Source organism: Simochromis diagramma, unplaced genomic scaffold, assembly GCF_900408965.1.
Source record: "Simochromis diagramma unplaced genomic scaffold, fSimDia1.1 OVJJ01000603.1, whole genome shotgun sequence".
Lineage (NCBI taxonomy): Eukaryota > Metazoa > Chordata > Actinopteri > Cichliformes > Cichlidae > Simochromis > Simochromis diagramma.
The window spans coordinates 8,335,412-8,359,498 of NW_024387414.1; the positions used below are offsets into that span (position 1 = coordinate 8,335,412).

The 24,087-nt window shown below is 38.2% G+C and overlaps 1 protein-coding gene across 3 annotated transcripts; it reads left to right on the forward strand.

The window, feature by feature from the left end:
• Nucleotides 1-1,376: 1,376 nt before the first annotated feature.
• cylda (cylindromatosis (turban tumor syndrome), a) lies at nt 1,377-24,087 on the forward strand. Of its 3 annotated transcripts, XM_040011313.1 has the most exons (17): nt 1,377-1,722; nt 2,837-3,379; nt 5,262-5,573; nt 7,325-7,430; nt 8,099-8,200; nt 10,259-10,375; nt 13,594-13,982; nt 14,456-14,621; nt 14,721-14,862; nt 15,587-15,709; nt 15,946-16,037; nt 16,839-16,905; nt 19,703-19,835; nt 20,318-20,426; nt 20,655-20,773; nt 21,122-21,338; nt 21,747-24,087. In XM_040011313.1, the coding sequence occupies exons 2-17, from the start codon at nt 2,888-2,890 to the stop codon at nt 21,929-21,931; spliced, it is 2,871 nt and encodes a 956-aa protein (XP_039867247.1). In that variant the 5' UTR covers nt 1,377-1,722; nt 2,837-2,887; the 3' UTR covers nt 21,932-24,087. The 3 variants fall into 3 exon arrangements, with proteins under 3 accessions (XP_039867247.1, XP_039867248.1, XP_039867249.1); XM_040011314.1 differs by lacking the exon at nt 10,259-10,375 and having other exon boundaries at nt 1,378-1,722; XM_040011315.1 differs by lacking the exons at nt 8,099-8,200; nt 10,259-10,375 and having other exon boundaries at nt 1,378-1,722.

Sequence of the window (24,087 nt, forward strand, 5' to 3'; positions counted from 1 at the left end):
ACAGTAAGACACTAATGAGGTGTGCGGTAGGAGAGACAGATGTGTTTCAGGTTGGGGTGGCAATCAATCAATCAATCAATCAATCAATCAATCAATCAATCAATCAATCAATCAATCAATCAATTTATTCATAAGCACATTTAAAAACAACACAGGTTGACCAAATGGTTGTAAGTTGACAGAAGAGTTCATGGAGGAGTCTGATCTGTATTGATCTGTAATGCAAATACAGAGCAGGTGGAAGAACCTGGAGAGGTGTAGGTGAAGAGAAGAGAAATGAAAGTCAGTAGAAGTAAGACAGAATTTGTGTGTGAATGAGAGAGAGACGAATTAGACAACTTCTAAATATGAAGATGCTAGGAGCAGAGATAGTGACGGTAGATGAGTTTAAATATCTGGGGTCCACCATTCAAAGAAATGCACAGTGCACAAGAGAAATGGAGAAAAAAGCGTATGCAGGCTGGAGTGGGTCCAGGTGAGAGTTGGTGTGAACAATAGTAGCAAGAATGAAAGGGATGATTTACGAAGTGATAGTGAGACATGCTATTATGTATGGTTTGCAGATGGTGGCAATGACAAAAAGGCAGAGGGCAGAGCTGAAGATGTTAAGATTTTCATTGGGGGAGAACAGAATGGACAAGATTAGAAATTAGTAGATCAGAGGGACAGCACAGGGTTGACCAGTTTAGATAATGAACATGTGCAAAGAATGTCAAAGATGGAGCTGTCAAGCAGGAGTAAAAAAAGAAGACTAAGGAGAAGATTCATGGATGTATAGAAGGAGGACATGCAAAGAGTTGGTGTGACAGAGCAAGATGCAAGGGATAAGGTAAGATGGAGCCAGATGATCCACTGTGAGAACCCCTAAAGGGAGCAGCCCAAAGAAGAAGAAGAAATCTCACAGGACCACAATGGAGAGGCTGTATTGTCTTGCAAAACTTTGACACTTTTTAGAAGAAGAAAATTTAGAACTTATAACGAACCCGTTTGGTTATACTGAGAAAATTACAAATGATCTCCAACACTTGAGACTGAGAACCTTCACAGACAGATCTCCAGCAATTTTATACTTAAGTACATGTTACTATTAATAATGTCAATCTTCTTACTCTTAGGCCATATTTTATTTTATACCCATTTTTTAATTTCATAATTATAGTGTAAAATTGCTTCTATTTAAATAAATATTTCTGAACTGCCTGCAGCTGATGAGCATCATCTGCCTTGGAAGCCACACTCCAACCTAACTACGCTTTCTGCCGTCCGTGGGAAAACCCCAGAAAGTGGGACTTGGTTATTGACAAAACAAACAGCGAATCAGCGTTTTAGAAAGAAACGACTAACCAATGTCTGTCAGCGAACACGAGGACGTCATACATTAAGTTTAGTGTGGTCGTCTCCTGTAAATAATATATCTCATAGATGTAGCGATACACTGTATTATTTCACACATTTCTCGTGGAGAATAGGTGTATTTAAATGTTTTTAGGACACTTAGGAAGGTGGCAGTCTTCTGCCAGCCTTCTTGCTGTTGACCGGCTCGCTAGGCTAACTTTAGCGTGATACTTAGCTGGTTAGGATAGTAGCATTAGCTGTCCATTTAGCTAATCAGAGGTTTTTACGGGAGCAATCTAACCTGTTTTCAGAAGCATTTGTCTAACTGGAATGGACTTCGAAATGACAGCCATTTGTAGCCACTAACCGAATTCACGCATATCAAAGGTAAGGTGTCCGTGTTGTTGGCACTGGACGCAAATGACTGTCTGGTGCATTTTAGCTCACTGTACGCTAGCCACTTTCTTCTCTTAAAGGGCCTTTGACTGACAGCTTCTGCCCGGCGACACGCTGCTGATGTTGTCAAAGGAAAATGATGATTAAAGCAAGTCATAGTATCGCTTTGTAGGTGTTATCTGAAAGACCCCGCTAACTCAATATCACAGCAGGTCAGCGCGTGTCAGTTTGAAATTACTTTCATTTTCAATCTGTGTTGGGTTTTAGCCATGTATGGCGTTAGCCTTACACAATCTTGTAAAAATGGTCTAACGTTACTCAGGCTCTTAAAAACAACAGCGTATTGACAGAGTAAATGTCGCAGTTCAGCAGCTGCTGTCATGCTTGAAACAATTGACGGATGTAGAAGTATTGTGTGCTCTTGACTCTGTCGGGTGGTTGAAAAATCATATCTGAGGTGTGATCAGGGGAAATCCACACGACTAGTATCTGTCTTACCCAGAGTGTCAGAATAAGTCAACTGTTTGCTCACTCTCTATTTTTAGAAATTTGAAATAAGTAGTAATGTTACACAAAGTGCTGATTTTTAAATAGAAATCACTGGTCTGTAATGTAGATGAGGGAGAATACACAAGAGCACAACAATCTCTCAGAAGAAACCAAAACAAGCGAACTGGATCACAGATTTTCTGAACTCTCAGTGCAGTTAAGACCGTTTTACCAGAGTTTTGCCGTGGTTAATTTCAGTATGGCTCATCACACATCTATTTGCATCTAATTAATGAAACTGTTCCAATGTGTGTTTTTTGTTTGTTTGTTTTTTGCTCAATTGTACTTTTAGACAGAATGAGCAGTTGTGATTGTTAGTTGAGTTCTGATTTGTGCTTTGGAAAATTTCTAGATTAGAAATATTGTTAATGTTATGAATTATATTAATGTTTAACTTATTGTGGTATTAAAGCACATAACCGCAGCTGTCTAACCACATTAATTTACATTGCAGAAATGTAAGCTCATCACTTTCACTTATTAGGTCAAACCTTAAGTGTTCTGGGCGGGGGTTTTGTGGGGTGTTTTTTTCCTAATTTTTCTCGTTTCTTCTTAGACCACAGGTCAAGGTTGCCTTGACATTGGAGCTTCTGCCTAGCATGCAGACATGAGCTCTGCCCTGTGGAGCCAGGAGAAGCCCAGTGGGGGCTTCAGGGAGGACTGGCGGTTCTACATGGTTGTAAAGGAGTGTACAGTGGAGAAGCCTCCCCAGAAGACCCTGAGGATTCCCCGTGGCAGTCTTGGCCAGGCCTGTCAGGAGCGCAACAGTCTAGGAAGAACGCTGCCCCCATGCAAGGGGAAGAAAAGTCTCCGTATTCTGGACCAAACCAACGTGGTTTTGAGCCTGGATGAGCGGGACGTCTTGGAGCTGGATGAAAAGCTGGCTGAATTGCTCTTCCCCATTACTAACTGTGAGGAACGGTATGCGCTACTCTGCAACAAGTCACGGCTAGAGCGTGTCCGTGATATTGACTGTGGTTCCAAGGTGCGTGTCCAGTTGCGCTCAGGGGATGAACCTCTGCCTGGTGTGGTCCGCTTCAAAGGCTCACTGCTTCCTGATAGAGCTCTTTCTGGAATCTGGTTTGGAGTGGAACTTCTGGTGAGATCTCTTTCAGTTTTATTCTCATTTTTGCAAAAACATGGTATCCATGTAGATTCTTAATTTTGATTTTTGATCTGTTCATGAAAAATGAGATGACCACTATAGTTTAAATAAAATTTAAAGGACTGACAAAATTGTTTAAATGTAAAAAAAAAAAAAAAAGTAACAATTTAAATGAGAACATTTCAGGCTTAAAAAAGGTTTTATTTCAGCTTCATTCATGTATCTAATTAATATGAGACAAATGCTTGCAAAAGTAAAATAATCACTAAAACCAATGTATTACTTTTTAGCATGACCTTAAAAAAAACTTGAAAACCAGTTATTATGTCCATGTCTGTGTAAACAACTGAAAACTAAATAGGAATAACAAAAAACAGGAACTGTTTCATGAGTGCTGTTTGAAACCAGGTGATTTTTGCTTGACTCATGCAACTTTTTTTTGACATGATGGCTAACTGGAAACTGTTGCAAATGATTCCAGCAAATAAAACACTTATTCTTCAAATAACTTACTTAATAAGTTACAGAAGTACCACTATTTCCGCTTACATCTCATGGCACTGATTAGTGAAAGTGCTCAAGAATTTTTTTTTTTAGTTGTGTTACAAACTGAGTGTAGATAAGAATGTAGGTTGTCAGTCTAAGTATGTAAGTGTCATTTATATGGTATTTTATCCCAGTAGACTTACCTACGTACTGGGAGGGAAAAAGATCCCCAGATCTTCTCCTTACTCAAAAGCACTGTTGAATTCTTGAACTGTTGCTATTTTTGGAAATAATGTATAACAAAAATAGCATAGCTAACAATAAAAAAAGCTTTTTTGAAGACTTTTTAAACTGTATTGATGACTGTTGAGGGTACACAGCAGTGCTGCAGAAGCTGAATGAAAAGCAAAATATTCACATTTGTATTGCATTTACAGCGATGATGCCACACATTGACAACTTCTGTTTCAATTCAGTTGGTTTAAAAGCAGTGTGATAATGACAGTTTGTGTAAATATAACACTGAAAAAACGAACTGTAAAGCTTCAATCTTGTGAATCATGCATCTAATGGCTTTGAGTAAAAATGTGGGATTAAATAATGTATATTGCTTGTTTTATTTTCAGATATTTTAGGTTTTATTTAACAGATGTGAGGTTATTAGCTAGTACTTAAACTTCTAAAGGAAGTGGCTATAACTGTTTACCGTTTACACAAGGCTAAAACAGAGATGCAGTGTTTAAACTGGTTCGATTGTAAGAAGATAAGGTCAACATTTTAATTCTGTTCCTTTTAATCTCATCACAAAATCTGAGTTTTTGAACTAGGCTATTCATTCTGGACTGTACATGCAGTACAATAATTAAATACAGTACAAAGGCTTGTTTATTGCAGTACAATGTTGTTTGTATTCTTCAGAGTCCAGCTGCTGTCTTCTTGAGTGGGCTGATGGAGCTAAAGCATTCAAACTGCGCCTCATTATAGCTGCCTCAGTTAGCATATAAGCTTATGATAAAATTCTGATTTATACTCCTAACTACATAGAGTTCAGTATGTTCGCTTTGCCAGCAGTAATGGTGATTCAGCAGTTTTTCTATCCAAAGAACCTGCCTGTGGATAAAGATGCACAATATCTTATATCATCCAGTGTCTGTACTAGAAATGTTTGCATTTATCATCACAGTAAGTCAAGTCATATTCCTGCTGCAGTAATCGATCAGATGCTCTCACAGCTCTAGGATGTTGACTCACCTTTATTTAAGAACGCTGAGAAAGCCGTTTTGCAAACTGGCCTCCTAATTAGAAGAATAAGTTGCTCATCTCTGTTGCTCCTGTTTTGACTTGCTCTCTAAATTTGACTCATTGTCTTTCCTCTATTTTCCCATCCCAGGAGGAAGGTCGGGGTCAAGGCTTCACGGAAGGCACCTACCAGGGCCGCCAGCTTTTCCGCTGTGAGGATGAATGTGGTGTGTTTGTAGCCTTGGACAAGCTTGAACTGTGGGAGGATGATGATGACGAACCTTTGGGTGAGCTGGAGGTAGACAATATCGGTCTGGTGGAAGAGGATCAAGACTTTCCTCCACTGGAGATCAACTCAAGGGTCCTGGTGCAGACCAGGGAGGGACCAGAGAGAGGCACCATCATTTTTTGTGACCTGCTACCCGGCAATGAGAGCTTGGGATACTATGTAGGAGTTGACATGGTAAGAATGGTTCCCTTTAAATGGGTTAATCTATTCATAAATGTACACCTGGACAGATGCAGAAACAAGCAATAAATTTTTTTAATGCTCTGAACTGCTGGTTAGAATAAAGGATCAGTTTGTTCACCTTCCAGTCTGGGGAAAATGCTAAACATTCAACATAATATTCTAAGATCATACAGAAAAACATTCTCTTTTTTTTTTTTAAAGAAGTAAATAATAACGCTAAATCTGGAAGCCCACTGTTATCAGTCAGGTAATAGTAAGTTGAGATGCCTTAGTGCCTAATAATATGTGTTGTATAGTATGCGTATGTGCTATTGTACAACCTTTTCTACAGACTGAGCAATTTCAGTAAAAAAATAAAATAATAATATATATTTGTCTTTGAGCCTTAGAAGAAGAAAGAAAATGATGATTTCAAAATATAGTGTATTTCCTTTGAATACAGTTCATTCATGTTTGCTGACATTCAGACCATCTATTATCTGTGGTTGCACTACGTCTGCCAGCTATATCAAACACATTTCAATTCAGTCTCAAGTGGATGTTGCAGTAAACCACTGAATAATAACCAATTAAAATACCTCCAAATTTGTCTTAAGAAAAATCAGTGCAGTTTCAAGTGTCTCATTGTTTTTTTTTTTTTTCACATTCAGTCAACTATTATAAAGAAATGTGTCAGTATTGCTATTTTGATACAGACTATGGGTAAAGTCTCTGTCAGTAAGAAGTCTGTAAAACTCAGTGATTTAAACTGCTGGCTCAGATAAAATTACCAGTTTAGACATCCTCTCTCATTATGGAATTCTTACTTTAGGACTTGGTGCGAAAATATAAAAAAAAAGAAAGGGAAAAAAAATGTCCTACTCTGCTAAAGTTTTCATGCTTTATGTTTTTTTTAAATGTTTTAAATGTTCTACCATTTGTCATCATTTTTATCCATAAACAATTTCATGTGGAATTTGCATGCAATTCCATGTAATTATCACAGTTAACTCATGTTTGCTGTACAACTTGCCTGTGTTTATTATTTTCTTTTCTCTGACAGTTACTGTGTAGGAACGCGTCTTGTTGCCTTGGATTGTAGTAGCTGGTATCTATGACTACTGTTGTCAGGCGGGAGTGGTATTGTAGTGATAGAGAGATTGAAATACATAACTAAGGCGTTTGACTGCTGATCGTTATCAGCACCACCAGCAGCTGCAGCAGCAGCAGCCCACTCGGTGCATCTGAGCCTCCCACACAAAGGCAAGACAGTCACGCGGGGAGTGAGGTAAAGACTTAGTGCTGTATGACCCAACAGCATGGCAAAGGGCCAGCAGGCAGCTGAGGAGAGCCCACTGCTCTGCCTCACTCTGCGTCCAGCCTCGCCCTGCCTTCTCTAGCTAGTGGCACTGGCTTCAAGCTTATCTTAGGCTATCCCTCTGAAGCATATTACTGGATTCCAAACTAGAGAAGAAGAAGAATACCGTGGTTGTACTTGCAGAGACAGTGGAGCTTTCAGGTGGAGGAGGACCTAAGGTGGAAGATATGGTTAATGTGGAAAAAGATGAGATGAGCATGGTTTATCATAACACAGAGGATCGAGTTTAAACAAAATCTTTAGATAGAGTGGGATACAGCAGACCTTGCTGAACATCAAAAAAATACGAGGAGAAGTACCACGTGTGGCACCACTTTAATCAGTGTTCCAGTGCTGAGGAGCATCTAAGAGGGTTACAAGGTTGTCATGTCTCCAACTCTTTCAGGACAATCCTATCGGGGACTGGGATGGTGTGTTTGATGGAAAGCTGCTGTGTAATTTTGCCAGTTTGGAACACACTCGACTTGTCCCCATCTGTGACGTAATGCCAGGTGAGTTATATAGTATTTGTTCCTGGTTTTTACTGTGTTTGTACTGTCTAGCATTAGCATTTCTTTTCCTTATAACATTCAGCTGTGCCTCACTTGGACCAGCACTAAGCTGCTTCCTAGCATTCTGAGTTTGTGTTTTGCTTGCAGCGGGAACAGAGAGCCTTTTGTGTTGATGGCTCACTTGTTTTTGAAAGTCAAGTGAGATACTCTGGCTCTTTGTTCCCCACAGTGGAATATTGATTTGCTTATCTGTGCTGCTGTCTGACTGTTCAAAGTTGTATTCAAGTTTGAATAGTCAGGTGACTATTCAAGACTAATTGACATTGAAGAATTTGCAAATTTGCCACCTTTCTTTAAAACCATTCATTTAGCAGTATCTGACCATGGAGACATGTGTTATCTCAAAGTAGAACTACTTTAAATTGTCTCCCTAAACCAAACGTGTTATTTATTGGTTCCCAATTCCTCTTGTTTTGATACTTGACAGTGAAAATGTTACTTTATAACTTACAGCTTGCGGGACAAGTGAGGGGCAAGATAACTTGCAGCTAATTAGAATGCCTTAAGCAGCAGTTAGATGCTCTAGTTAACTGTTTATGCAGTTAACAAATTGCACTGGTCATTAATGTGAATTTCCTCTAATATGGATGTATTTTTGGAATTCACAGAATATTCCATGCAGGACCAAAGGCTCCAAAAGCACAGTTTTGCCCCCAGAGGCCCGGCCAGTGACAAGTCGTCCTCTAGCCAAAGCAAACCAAAGAGCAAAGGTAGTGCACTAAGTTATGATGCACAGCTACCTACATACATAACCACAGCTTGATGTGCTGATAAATCTTAAAGAGGACTTATGGTTATTTCCAGCTTTGTATTTTTATTCTTGGACTCTTAGAGTAGCTGTCTGGTCTAAAATGTGAAATAATCCTTTTTTAAAATCTTATCTGAGTCATCATACAACTCTTCTGTTCATCCACTGAAAAAATGCTTTTAGCTTCTCCTCCCTTTAATCTGTCGTTCTTTTGACTGGCTGTCTTTTCCAAAGAGAAGTTTTGAACAACAGGTGGGAGTGACTTGCTCATAGCCAGCACTTTTTTGCCTGAGATGACCATATTAGTGGTCAATAGCGCTCATAAGAATTGAAAATGCTGCCTTAAAATTAATGTTTAAAGTAGTTGAAACCCTCAGCTTAACTGTAGTCACACAATAAAGAAATTAGGGAAACAGTGGTGGAAATAATTATTTCATCCCATGCTGAATTTTTAAGTTTCCTTACTTACAAAGAATTGAACAGTCTCAAATTGTTTGGGGGTTTCATTTTAGTATTTAATTGCTAAGCAAACATGACCATACTTGATAGAGAAACCATTCCTGGCAAGGACAGCCGTAAGTTGTTTATTGTAGTTGGCCACTAGGTTTGTATACATCTTAGGAGGGATTTTGGCTCACTCCTCTTTACAGAAACTCTCTAAATACCTTAGGTTTCTAAGGTGCTGCTTGGCAACTCAAAGCTTCAGCTTCCTCCACAGTTTTTCTATTGGGACTAAGGCCTGGAAACTGACTAGAAAACTCAATGACTTTAATGTGCTTCTTCTTTAGAATACAGTATGATTTGGTGATTGTCATTCTAGAAGACCCATCAACAACCCATCTTCGGTGTTCTTTCTTTGGGAAGGAGATTCTCGTCCTAGATTTGACAAAACATGGCCCCTCAATACTGTGAAGTTGTCCTGTACTCACTGTTCTGTCAAAACAGTCCCAAAATATAATATTTCTAACCCTGCGCTTGACTGTGGGGATGTTGTTCTGTGGGTCTTACTATTCCTCCAATCAAAAAGGGCTCAATTTTGGTTTCATATGACCATGGCACTTTGTTCTGAATCATTTAGATCACATTTAGAAAGCCATACAGGCATGTAGATATGCCCTCTTGAGCATTAGGACCTTGAAGGCGTTTCAAGATTTCAATCCATTATGGTTTAGTGTGTTATAAATGCTGTTCTTGGTGACTGTGGTCTTAACAGCTTTTTGATCATTAACACGCTGTCTTTGTAGGACTTGCTCTGTCTGTAAATGAAAGCTTTAAATGAGTAAGGAAGAAAGTAAACAGATGACAGGTGTGTTTACCAGAGCTGCTCTACAGTATTTTGATGCAAAGAAAGTCTCAGTCTTAAATGTTGAAGGATTTTAGTCTTCTAGACAAAAAGTCTTTTGAGGAACATCCATAGTGTAAATATGTCAGAAAAGATCTTAGATAGACCAGATGTCATTGCTCATGACATCTGGTTTCAAAACCCCAAAATCCTAACAATGCTCATCTTAAACAGGAGTTCACAAGCCAATGGATGAGGTTTCACTTTTATTCTATGGAAATATCACAGTGGGTTTACTTTAAAGGGGCATTCCATCAAATTTGCCAGGTTGTAAAGCCAAAAATATCCTACACATTTCCACTTTTCATACACTATATAAGCCAGTTATGGCTGTCTTTTATTTGTTGCAGATAATTATTGTTGAAGCTTATAATATTTTTAGATGAGTAAAATCAGGGATGATACATTTGTTTTGGCGGGAAGTCCCACATAAAAGAAAATAATACAGATTGCTTAAGTTGACTTGATGTGAATGCAGTGCCTCTCACCCTGCTCTTCAACTTTTTGTTGCCGTTCATGATTGATCTTTTCCTTAGAGTTGTAGATGCCTGTTTCCTTTGTTCAGTGTTGAAACATGGTGAGAGAAGTTAAAGCACATACACTGGTACAGTGTGCACACGTGCACATCATGCTTATCTCTCTGTACTTTCTCTTTTCATGTACTTGCTGTATTTACAGGATTAGGTCATCAGTGTGGCAGTAGAAGCAAGTCTGAGTTTTACTATACTTTAAATGGCAGCTCTCTTGATCCCCCAGCCCAGCCCAAATCCAAAAGCACATGGTACATTGATGAAGGTAAAAAGGGAAAAAAAAAAGTACTCATGGGATGTCACCATCTTAAAGGCAAGCTACTGTTTACAAACTACATATTAATCTGAGGTACTGCAGAGCTTTAATACATTCACAGTGGCAAAATAAGGGTTTCCATTCCCACATTCCCTCTATAGTAAAAGACATTCACACTCTGGTACTGTGAGTTGCCATAAATAAACAGGTCCACCAAATGTATGCCGTTAAGTACGGGTAATATAAAGAGAATGTTGTAGAATTTGATGAACGATGTTTCAAAGCTGCTAAATGAGTACCTCGAGGTACCGTAAGCCTTGAGCACTGGATACTCATTTGATTTATTGATTTAATTCAATTGCATTTTATTCATACAGTGCCTAATCAAAACAACAGTTGCCTCAATTTGCTCCAATGTATTGCTGGCCAGAGCCTGTGCTGCATGTAATTTCCCCGCTCTGTCCTGGTTATCTGCAGCTATCCAAGAAAGACTAAAAATGTAAATGAAAGGAAAACAGTTCCAGAGTGGATTTGTTAAAGTGTCTTTGAGTTCCGAGTCATAAATTTTGGGGCAAAAAAAAAAGGTTATGTGATTGATTTTGCAAAAGAAGGATAACTGTGAGGTTTCCCCCCCCTTCCCAAGGTTCTGGTAACAAAAAGTAATTGCAACCAGATTTAAGTAAACAGTATTTATAGAGAGCAATACTATCAAGTAGTTTGCTGCAGTAGCTTGCTGTAAGGACTTTTCCAGTAGTCTTGTCCCTATTCACAATTTCAGTGTTTCTTTGTGGTATTCTACCTGCATGAGCTATTTGGTGTTTCTAAAGGCTTTTATTGATGCTTTGTGCTGCAAATGACTCCTTACCTTTCTGATATTTTTGTTTTTTGCTACTGATGGTGGTTCAGCACATTTGCCAGCAAAAGCATTAGTAAAAGATTAGGTTTGTGGAGTCAGGTTTGGCTAATTTTTGTCAGCTTGTTGTCTTGTTTATGTGTTTCTCACGGTGTAGGAAAACAAGTTGATTGTTTTTGTTCCTCTTCCACTGCTCGTTTCATCACCAATCATCACTAGCAGTTGTGAATAAATTCTTTAAGAATATTTATTGTCCTTGGATCCAGTGACAGAATCACAAAGTAAAAGAAAATATAAATAAGATTAAAAGACATGCAGGAAAAGGTGATAATGTGCCTAAATATCATGGCAAATTTGGACTAATCATAAGCAGAATTTGCTGTCTATAGCTGTTTGTGATGTTGCCGTGTCATGGCAAAATAATATTTGAAAACCTTCTGTGTTATTTCAGTAATGCATTTAGTTCAGGTAATTTCACATGCTGTTTGAAATTAGGACAGTCACAAATAGCTGATGTGCCATTTTCACAACTGCTTACTCATCCTGTGAATGTGTAATCATTTTCATCTTCCTCAGGGTTACCCTGCATATTTTGGGCCTTTTATGCACTGGTGCTCTCATTTGTATCAAAGTCAGCAGACAAGGTTACACATTTCTGTGGTTCTTTCAGTACAGGAAGAGTTCATTTGGAGATGGACAAGCTTGAAGTTGCATTCTGTCATGACAATTCAGTCAGCACTGGTTATATCGCACTTTTTTATCACTGGTACATTTAAAATTCAGAGAGGCACAATGAATAAACATGTATTTGTTGTTTATTCTCTCTGGATAAGCTATGTTACCACAGTGCAATGGTGTCTGTTTATTACAGAGAAACAAATGTTACAATTTAGAGGATAACAATTTGTTAAAAACATTCAGAGAGGGGCAATGAAACTGTGAGATTGGTTTATGAAGTCACGTTATTAGAGATTGTTTGAGGTTGTTGTGCAGCGTGCACCCTAGGTGGCAAAAGCAATAAAATCCATAGATAATAAATACTGAACTAAATTTTTATAACTAAAATGGCTAAAACCTAAGTGGCTTTCTATTATGTTATGCTCTTTATATTACTCAGTTTTCCATATTGAATTTCAAGAAGAAAACAAATGTCAACGTCCTCTAACAGGGCTGTGTATACTGAACATTGTGAAGGGTAGTGGGGCATAAATTCAGTAACTTCCCACTTCTGTAAAAAGATGGTGTGTAAAGTTCCACTTTTCAGCTTTTCAGTCATTCAAGTCATTCACTGTTCAAGGATTTGCATGAAACATTATATTTACAGCAGTGGAAATGCAGATGTAAATTGCGGTGGCTTTACCAGAATCTCCAGCTTGCATCAGATATTACATAGTGACTGAACTGTCCTGAACATAGGGAATTCATCTGAAAAGTCCCATTTCACAAACACATGGTTTGAATTAATGGTACAGTATTTCATTGTGTACTTCATTTCATGAAATATTTGTTCACAACTTGATTTTTTTTTTTTTTCAAAATTAGCTGACTCACTGTGACATATGGAAAATCTGTAACTTGATTCTGCCAGTAAATTGATTGAATGCTATCCAATTACTTAACCTCATACCACAGCTGAGGGCATTTTCACACCATATAGAATATTGCTCAGCAATGGACAATTATTTTTTTACATAATATCTAAAAGACATAGATAATTATTTCTGCTTGCCAGTATCTACTCAACAGTATACCCTTTCACAGATGCCTCTTATTTTGGTATTTTCTTCTCATTTAAATAACAAATATCTGGTCCATCTCAGCTTTTGTTGTTCATTTTCATGTTTTCTTCAGCTTGATCAGTGGGTCCAATATTTGAGAATTACTTCTATTATTTTCTTTTTACAGATTGTCAGCAAAATAAATGAATAGATGGCACTACTTTAGCACTCATGTGTCTCAAAGTTCCCTGAACCTACATTTTCAGAAAAAGATGCCATTTACTGCATTTTTACTACAAATTTCTTAGAGTTTGATCAGTAAATAACAGTAAAAATCAGTTCGGTCATGAAAAGACTCTTAATGGTTGATCTCTACTGTTTCCACGTGTTACTGATGTATCACTGATGTGTGATAGCTTTGGCGTCACTTGTGTGAAAATGCCCAAAGATGCTGTAAAAATGGTGTTTACCATGTAGTAATTCATCACCATCTGAAACCATCTGCTGATCTGCTGCATGTGGTAAAAATGGAATAAAACAAGCATTTATAGTTTTCCTCCCTAAAGACTCTCTACAGTCTCTGCCCTACACACAGCCTACAGAATATATTTTTAAAAAAACATATTAAGTTTTGGGTTTTGTTTTCTCTCATGCAGTTGGGGAGGACCCCGCCAAGTCACTTACTGACACACCCCCTGACTTCAACCAGTCCTCTCCACCATCCAGGGCCCCACCCTCTGGCTCATTGTCCAGCGACAACAAATTTCACTCGCTGCCCTTCAGTCTCAATCGTAAGCCTGGGCCTATTGACAGCATGAGCCATGGACCCCTGTCACTCTCTGTTCAGTCAGTGATGGGAGAGCAATCAGAGTCCCCTTCTTCTGCTGCTCCTCCCTCGCCACGGCCTTCAACACCTCCTCGAGGACAACCAGGTTTGGAGGTGGGGTCTCTGGTAGAGGTGAAAGAGAACCCTCCTCTGTGTGGTGTCATCCGTTGGGTGGGTCTGCCTCCTGGCCTACTGGAGCCTCTGGCTGGTCTGGAGCTGGTGAGACGACACAAAGATGTAAAATTAGGGACAGGAATTAGAGATACTGCTTGTCTTGCCAGTATTATGCAGTATATTAATTTGTTGATGTTTTTGTCCTACCCTTCCCCCATTATTATTGCATTTCCTGTCTGTCGTGAGCCTGAGCTCAACTCATATTATTGCCATTTTGCACATAGTGTAAATATATTGTGCTATCATTGCAAACAATTTGAACAAACACTGCCTTGGTAAATAATATATTGGTAGACAGACAGTATGCATATGGTTAACACATACTAACTGACTTCTATATAGACTAGGTATATGAAATTCAGTATATCAGATACTGAACAGCCACATTATTGTCAAGAAGTACACGATCAGGCAGTCCTTGGTTCCCAGACGTTTGGCGTTAAAGAAAATGTTACTTTTTTAGAGTACATGTTTGTAGGACCTTGCAACAATTTAATCACATGACCTTGTAATTCCAGGAAGAAGAGTGCCCTGGTTGCACTGATGGCACATTCAAAGGCACACGTTATTTCACCTGTCCCCCCAAAAAAGCCCTGTTTGTGAAGCTGAAGTGCTGCCGGCCCGATTCCCGTTTCCCGTCCCTTCACCATTCCTCCAACCCCATAGAGCGCTGCAACTCCATTGGTGAGTCATTTGGAGGTATATCAATAATTAAAATGATTAGTTTAACTAATGGTCTCACAAAATTTGTGCTTACACTTGTACTATGTGTATTTTCTGCAGCATTTGGGGGTTACCTGAGTGAGGTGGTACATGAGAACACACCTCCACGCACAGAAAATGATGGCCTGGATGTCATGGTGGGAAAGAAGAAAGGCATTCAGGGTCACTACAACTCCTGCTACCTGGATTCAACTCTCTTCTGGTCAGTACTCTTTAGGTGTAAGGGTAAATACTTTTTTATCTACAGTATATGAAATTTGTTTTATTGCCCTATGTGCACTTTAATTATCGATTGACTGCACAGAGCCTCGTCAGCCCTTGCCTTAAAGCAGTAACTTAATAGATTTTTTTTTTTATTTTAAAGCTTTGACCAGGATGAGCTCCAGCTGTGAGCTGACTGGGAGATAGTTGTATAGCAGTTTCTGTCAACAGTCATTTTAGGTGAAGCAGTCAATCCAGAATAGTAGAAATTCCTGTAATAGTGCTTGAACTATTGTTGTAGTTATTAAATTCAGTCTGAGGGTTTTAGACAGTAAGGAAAGTTCAAGATTCACATGTGATGCTTAATTAACAAAATGGACACTAATGTAACTGAACAAATTGTGTTATGTGCATCATATGAAGTTTTACAACTAGGTAATGTTGAAAATGGATATTTGACCAGTAGCTTTTAGTGAATTATTTTTTCAGTTTTTTTGTTTTATTTTTCTTTTTGTTCCAGGTTTAGATTAAAATTTAAATGAAACATCTGAACATCTTACTATCAGAAAATATCTTCTTGTTTGCGGATAAACAGCCATCAAGCTAGTTATATTTCCAACTGTGATACTTTTGGGTCTGTTTTTTTTAGTAAACAAAGACAACCATTGTATGGCAATTAGCTAACAGGCAACATTCATTTTAATTCCTTTGGTGGTCCTTTGCAGTTTGTTTTCCTTCAGTTCTGTACTGGACACGGTTCTGCTGAGGCCACGATCAAAGACTGACGTAGAATATTACAGAGAGACTCAAGAGCTGCTGCGTACAGAGATAGTCAACCCTCTTCGCATGTAAGTCTTAAAAGATACTCAGATCCATGTATTTAACTCTTGCAGTATTGTAAGCCTGTGTTGGAACAGTGCTGAACAATTTTAAATTAGAGCTCATACATTTAAATAAAAGCATATGTTTTTATTCCATCCATCAAAACCTGAATTTAGATGTGAAGCAAACTGCTTCTGAAAAGCTAAACTGTAGTTGTATTTGCTAAACTGTATTGGAGTATTTAGACCACTTTGTTTTCTAGACATGGATATGTTTGTGCCACTAAAGTTATGAAGCTAAGAAGGATCTTGGAGAAAGTAGAAGCTGCTTCTGGATTTACATCTGAAGAAAAAGGTATGAGACTTTTTTTTTTTTTTTGGTTTTACCTTGTGCTCATTATCATGGGTTTGGAAATTGATATTGGAAGTTGTCTCAATTATTAGTATTCTACTAGTAGTCAAAGGAGCTTGTAAAGAAAAGCGTCTGGACTTCTTTAAATTGCTTGAAGGCATTTCAAATCTCATCCGAGAAGCTTCTTCAGTTCTAAGGTCAAATGGTGGGGAGTCCCAGATTTAAACCTAGTGGGAGTATCCCCCCAAAGAGGGACAAAAGGACCCCCTGATGATCCTCTAATCGCCTGAGCCAAGGTGTGAAAATGGGTGTGGGTCCCAATCAGCCAGGGTTTTGGGTTAGCTCATTGCGAAACCTGGCCCCACCTTATCATGCGAATTCCTGAGGTCAGATGGCCCAGGATGTGAGTGGGCGTTAAGGCGTCTGGAGAGGGAACTCAAAACTGGATTATAGATGGCAGACAGTTTGTGTCATAAACCACCGCCTCTGTTCAAAGATGGTCGCTCACAGTGGACATAGATGGCTTTTTTCACTCCTCTTTCAAACCATCTGTCCTCTCTGTCCAAAATGTGAACATTGGCATCCTCAAAAGAGTGTCCATTCTACTAATATTGCTTTTGTGTCTGGCTAAGGATGTAGATTTTATGTGACAAATTTCAAAATAAATGCTATAAAAAAGAAGACACTTACATACCAAATCATTAATATACTATATATACGTGCACTCATAGTTTGAACAGTTTATGGTGGCATTTGTGCAGAAATATTGCCTCAAAACTCATTTCAGTTAATTTTGCATTGCAGATCCTGAGGAGTTCCTCAATATCCTTTTCCATCACATACTGAGGGTGGATCCGTTGCTCAAGCTAAGGTAAAGGCCAAGTAACTTACAACTAAATGTGAAAATCTGTAAATTCCAAGGAAATACAGGTTTATGTAATTTACTTTTTTTTTTTTTTCAAGATTAAAAAAACAAATACCAACAGAAAATACCCAAACTGATAGGTTTTGTAAAATTAAAATATTTTACTACTCCAAAAGTGACTGTCTCAAACACCAAGAAGAAAACTGATTAAGCCATGGAGAGAATGTATGCTCACTGGCCACTTCATTAGATACACCTTGATAGTACTTGGTTAATATACTATATACATTTTGAAAAATTCTTCCAAGATGTTGACTTGTTTTGACATGATATCAACAATGTTCATGCATTTTTTTGTCAGCTAGACATCCATGTGAATCTTGTAAACTTAAAAAACAAACAAACTTATCAGTAATATTCTATTACCCAGTTTTGATGAACCTTTGTGTATAGCAGCATTGGTTTCCCATTCTTAGTGACAAAAGTGTTACCTCTAGTGTTGTCTAGAACTCTAGGCTTTGACCAAGGTACGCTCTTCTGCATACACTGGTTTAAACAAGTGGTTATTTGAGTTACTGGGTCCTTGCTATTAGCTTGAAACTAGGGATGCAACGATACCAATTTTTTCAAACCGATACGATACCGATACTTGAATCTGAGTACTTGCCGATACAGAGTACAAAAACCGATACTTCTACCACACACACACACACACAAATGCAATGAATTGGAAGACAGGTTTTATTTTATTCTCTGCCGATAATAAATAATATCTTAATAAAAATGACCACAAAAAAATTTCAAGTGAAAAATAAGCACTTCTGTTAAATTATTGCAGAGTCTCCACATTGTAATTTAACAAAATATCACTGAACTATTGGCACCGTCTCGAGCTTTCGGAATAATAAATAAACACTTCTGTTTGGAATAAAATAAATACAAATTAGGTTTGAGAATAAAATAAACTTTTCAATTGTTGCAGAGTGTCCATATTGTAAACAAGCAAACAAAATAACGAAAGTATTTGGCATTGACGAACGAACTCCCCATCTGCCCGTGGATCATCAGTCCACTTTGGCGTTAAACCAAGGACTGACATCGCGCACACACTGCTTGTCTTTACCTCTTTAGAAAGTTTTGACACCATTCTCTCCCTGATGTGTGGGCGGCTGGGAATTTCATATCGCAGCTTGAGTATGCTGAGAAGAATCCTATGTTTTCCACGACTGGCATTGGCTGGTCATCCAGAGCGATTAAATGAGCCTCTGTTATTTTAACTGCCCGTGGATTTTCTCTTGACATTTTTCATCGCTTTTCCAAAACCTGAGTTAAAGTTGGCTGTTCCGGTCCACACTGCTGACATTTTGTTTAGCCTAGCTACAGCAGCCTCCAGTTTCTCTTTTTTTTTTTTTCTATCTGGAGCTGCCAGTCTGACTCGTCTAACCCTGTGCCTGTTTAGCGCGGGATGTCCCCCTAGTGGCCAATCTAAAAAACTACAACAAAAATGACAAGCCACCCTCTGATTAATGAAATAAGTTAGTATCGGTTCATGGTATCGGTTAACTTTTACGAGTATGAGTACACACACATTTTACAGTATCGGCCCCGATACCAGTATCGGTATCGTTGCATCCCTACTTGAAGCAGTTTCATCTGACCTCTGACATAAGTTATTAGTCCTTTATTTAACCAGGTAAAAAATCTCATTGAGATTAAAAATCTCATTTCCAAGAGAGACCTGGCAGTGAGGTATTGTTATCCAGAGAACTGATTCTCACTGAATATTTTCTTTTTTTTTTTCCAAAGAATTCTCTGTAAATTCTAGACGTTGTTGTGTGGGTAAATCCCAATAGAGCCATAGTTTGACCAGGCTGTCTGGCACCCACAACCATGCTATGCTCAAAGTCATTTAAATGACATTTCTTAAACAAAAAACATCCAGAAAGCACCATCCCTCCATCTAAACAGTCTTTAATTGCTAAAACATGTTATTACTTTGCTTTTCGTAAAGAATTAGTTAGGGATGGTAATAAAAAAAAATTCAGTACTTTTCACACAAAAATAATATTAAAGGTTAGGGTTATGATGTGCCATAAAGAACTTCCCCCTGATTATCAGTGCATTACCAGACAGTGGAAATATAGTCACAACAGCACTAAACCATGTGTCTAAATCTGTAATATGTAAATTTATACCACAGTTCTTGACACTGGAACCTTTATGGGTTACAACATGGGCAAAGTGGTTGGACTGTGGGAATTTTTTTTGACAGACTGAAAGCTAATGTTGCGGTTTTATTTACAAATCTTTGAAATTCCGATGAGCAGACTATATGACTTAAAGAGTTGGATGCCATCATTTATGACTGTTGTTTTGCTGTACATGAATTGTTAAGCTGTGTCATTACAAGTTGCCGAACTTGGAATGAATGCTACTGACAATCTTTAATCTGATTTTACAGTCTGTCAGAGACATGCAGATATAGTGAAACAAATGTTAAATTTTGAGCTGTTAAATGTCAAACAGCCTGATTTTAAAAACATGTTAAAATTTTCTGTTTATGTTGATCTTTCACCTCCTGCTCATATTTCACAAATTCTGAGACTATTTTTACTTCTTTTATAAATTGTTACAAATATTGGTACTGGTATTTTTCAGCTTGTATAAGTAAAAATTTCTCTTTGCTGTATCATTTTTTAGGAAAAAGCGCACAGTTCATGAAGAGCTTCCAAGAGCTGTACACAATTAGTTTTTCCTTGAGGAAGGAAGATCATTGAACAAAGACTTTGCTGTTGTTTTCTAGGTCAGCAGGTCAAAAGGTCCAAGACTGTTATTTTTACCAGATCTTCATGGATAAGAAGGACAAGGTCGGAGTTCCCACCATCCAGCAGCTCCTGGAATGGTCTTTCATCAACAGTGACCTAAAGTTTGCAGAGGTTTATTTGAATTATTTTCAAAAGTTTGATATTATAGTGCATTGACTGTTTGAAAACTTTTTTTTTTTGCAAGTCTAAAAACATTTTATATACTAATTAATATATATATATATATATATATATTTTTAAACATTCAAAGAAAAAAAGTTTGAATTAAGAGGTTGTAACTGAAATATTACATTGACATGTACTTATTTATAAATGTTTTTGGAGTGTTTAATTTACTTGACCAGAAACGTTTTTCAGTTTTACTCCAGCATGTGCTATAGAAGTTGCACCTTTCCTTTAAAATAAGACATATATTTCCAGATATTAACGATTACACAGTTTATACCGTATATTATGTATTTAATATCCTCTTTTTTTCTTTCCTGTTGTTGGAAAGACTTCCTCTTATTCGTCTGTAGCACGATAGTCTCAGTTCCTATTTTATGACTTGGACATTTATAGACGACCACCTATGGGTTCTCTTTCTCTGTTAGGCTCCTTCCTGCCTAATTATCCAGATGCCCCGCTTTGGCAAAGACTTCAAAATGTTCAACAAAATTTTCCCCTCCTTGGAACTGGACATCACAGATCTTCTTGAAGACAGTGAGTAGCTAATATTTATTTCCAGTCTAGTTCTGTAATGTGCTGGTCAGTGGTGATTCAAAGCTGTATGTGGCATTTGGTAATGAATTTCCACTCAGTTGTCACTTCAGCTCAGCTGAGATAAAGGAACCAATTTTTCTTGCTTTCCAGCCGGCTCTCAACTTTTTGAAGAATTTAACTTTGGTACAGTGTGTCGGCAGTGATAAAGGTTTGTGTTTTCTTATCCAGCTCCAAGGGAATGTCGTATCTGCGGAGGCCTGGCTCTCTACGAGTGCCGAGACTGTTATGAGGACGGGGACATCACTGCTGGCAAGATTAAACAGTTCTGTGAAAAGTGCAATACACAGGTAAATAACTCAAGGCGTTGTTGCAGCATTACTTCAACCAGAAACAAGTTTTAAAGTCTATGCCAGAATCAGCCATTTGGTGGCGCCAAATCCAAAGAAATCCTAGTGGTTCAGTGTTAAGTTTAACAAACTCTTTGTATTTATTTATTTATTTATTTATTTTTTTCAAATAATTTGTATGGTAGTAGGATTCCTGGAAGGCTTTTGTTTCCTCTAATCTCCTTTATATATTTCTTAAATAACTGTGGAATATTTCTAATAACATGTTTAACATCTTTTGTTTGTCACTAAAAGGCCACTGTAACAAATGGTGTATGACGCGGGACATATGTGCTTGTACTGATTTAGGTTCACCTCCATCCGAGGAGAAAAGCCCATCGACACGGCAAACTGTCCGTTCCCAAGGAGCTACAAGAAAGTACAGGCCGTCAGGGCAGTTTTCCCCGCCAGAGGATGGAGCTGTTCGCCGTGCTGTGCATCGAAACCAGTCACTACGTGGCCTTCGTCAAGTATGGCAGCGCAGATTCAGCCTGGCTCTTCTTCGACAGCATGGCCGACCGTGATGGTGCGTGTGATGGCCTGTTGATGTCGTTTTTGTAAATTTTGACTGAAGTTACTACCATTTACCTACCTTCTTTGTTTAATGTCAAAACTACGATCCACAATAATTTAAAAACTATTTATACAAATAAGCAAACAATTGTTTGTTAAGATGCCAAGAAATATTTAATTAACCTCTAGTGCATAAGCTGCTATGTAGCATTTTTGTTGCTTTCTTATGAGATTGTGCTACTGTCCACTGGTAACTTGATAACAGCTTCATAGTTTCACCTTTTTTTAAGGACGTTGTTGTAAAATTTATATTAACTAATAATGATTGCATTTAATTAAAATTGAAGAGGCATTTTAGTCATGACCTAGCTTTGTTGTGTCCATTCTGCTGTCTCTAATGACCTTGCTTGCGATTTTTCAGGAGGGCAGAATGGTTTCAACATCCCGCAAGTTTCTCCCTGTCCGGAAGTGGAAGCCTACCTGAAAATGACCCCAGAGGAGCTGCACACCCTTGATCCCAAAAGCATCCAGGGCCAGGCCCGACGCCTCCTGTGTGATGCTTATATGTGCATGTACCAGAGCCCGACGATGAGCCTGTACAAGTAGAACCTTCTCCCAAGACCCCTACCCTCCTGCTCCTGCTCCTTAGTCACTCCACCTCCCCAAGGCAGAAAAGTTCCAGGAAGACCAAAAATTAAACTAAAAGAAGAACGGCTGCCTGCCAGTAGGGGCACTGTCCAGAATTAATCCTTTCCCCTCTTACTCTCCTCAATGCCTGTTTGGTTCTGGAGGCTGGAGAGATGGAAGAAAGGGGGAGAAGCCTATTTGCACTGTGCATTAGTTGAAGTGTTGTGTTCTTCATGTAGTCCTATGTAGCTTCCCTGTGTCTCACAGCTGAGCATTGGTAGTGGATGATGAAGCAAATGTAGGCATTATGAGGAATCACTCCCTGTTGAGGGAGGAAAGAGATAATGGGCGGGAGGGCATGTTGCGTTGCAGTGACTGACAAAACATGTGCAACAAAAACACAATGAACTAGTGGGAAGACCTTGCTCACCTCATTTACCTTAAGAAAAGAGGAGTCTTGCTATTCTTAATCACTGAAAATGTTGGGAGCTTTCCATAACGCACATTAAGGAAGTAATGCAGTGTGCAAATCCTCATCCAACCTGTACGCTTCTGTGTAAAATACCTAAGTAGCATAGTCTTGGTAGTAACATCAACAGTATAGATGTCAACCTACTGTGCAGCTGCATCAAAACCAGACTCTTTGCTCTTTGTGAACAGGTTTGCATAATTTCCCATCAAACTGTGTAAGTGTCTTTACAGTATGTTTTGCAGAAACAGATGTAGCCATTGTAAAAGTCTCACGTTTTACTGCATACTTGCATAACTAATGCTGCACCTTTTACTTCATCCCCAAGCGAACCTATCAGGAAACATTTAGGTTTTGTTTTTTATTTTATTTTCCTCCCCATTTGAAGTCACAGTGAGTGCTAATTTGTCGGTCGGGAGACATCGGTTTTGTGTTACGGAATACAAATTTGCTCCTCTGCTCTAGTTGTAAAGAATGGTCTGCATTGCTAATGCAGTGTAGATGCCAGATACATTCATGAAGGGGGACTTGTACAATGGCTGCTGTTGTAAAGCTGATTGGTGGAGCACTCCATGCATTCATAGGGTCAATGAGGTGAAATACTGGAAAAGTCTGACTGTTTTCTTTAAGGTAAGTGTGTGTGATGTGAAGAATTTCATATGCAGTGTTTTTAAGTCTGTCACTCATTGTGTTGATGAGTAAAACTAAATTATGTTTTATGTTTACAAAACCTTTTCTCTGCCCATCATGGCGCATTGGATATCCTATGATTTAGGTGAAGCAGGTATTGACTCTCGCTGCCTTTAATGAAAGTGTAACTTGCAATATTTCCATCCAGGCACAAGATAACAAAACAATTGTGATCAAAATATTATTATTTATTGTACTTTAAACATATTACAAACTATTCTCCCTTTCTAAGAAAAAGAAACAGGGTTCATGAAAGTGTACGTTTTGGGTACTCCTTGTCCTCTTACTCTATATGAAGTAAGTTTTTGTCAACAGCAGCTACTACTGAATGTTCATAGTGACACATGGAACAGTTAACAGATGATGGGAAATGAAGAGGCACAAGGCTGGTAACCTTGACGCATAAATGTATGTAAAGAAAAAAATAAATAAAAAGATGATCCTTGATTCCATTATATTCCCAAAAACCAAAAGCTTACCAATCTAAATACAAAGTGATTGTTTTTTTGTTTTTTTTTATATAATCCAAAAATGGGAAATAACAAACTACAAAATACAGATGTTGGCATCAGCATTATAAATATACACACATATATATATATATATATATATATATTTTACTTAACTTAATCACACCTTAATAATCATGGATTAGGTTGTGATTATTAGGTGACCGTATAAGGACAAATTTTAAAGTACCTCTCACCTGACAACTTCCATTTTTGGTCTGTGGTCGTTTCCACTGTTGCAGGTATTCTGACACCTGTGCAAACTTTTTCTGCACTGCTGGAGCTTATCACTGATTGGAGCCTTGTTCTCTATGAGAGAAGTCTCAGAGCAGAGATTAGGATTGAGATTTTTTTTTTTTCCTCTTTCATCTGTACAGTGTAGACATATGTAACAGGTGGAAAATTAATGTCAGTGATGTTCCTGTAAATGTTAAAAATAAAGCCCATTTTGAAGGGTGAAATGTCAA

Excerpts from the sequence above, each read along its gene's own strand:
- cylda (XM_040011313.1), top strand. The coding sequence starts at position 2,888 with ATGAGCTCTGCCCTGTGGAGCCAGGAGAAGCCCAGTGGGGGCTTCAGG. Across the intron at positions 13,983-14,455 it reads CTCTGGCTGGTCTGGAGCTG|GAAGAAGAGTGCCCTGGTTG; the intron begins GTGAGACGACAC and ends TTGTAATTCCAG. Across the intron at positions 14,622-14,720 it reads AGAGCGCTGCAACTCCATTG|CATTTGGGGGTTACCTGAGT; the intron begins GTGAGTCATTTG and ends TATTTTCTGCAG.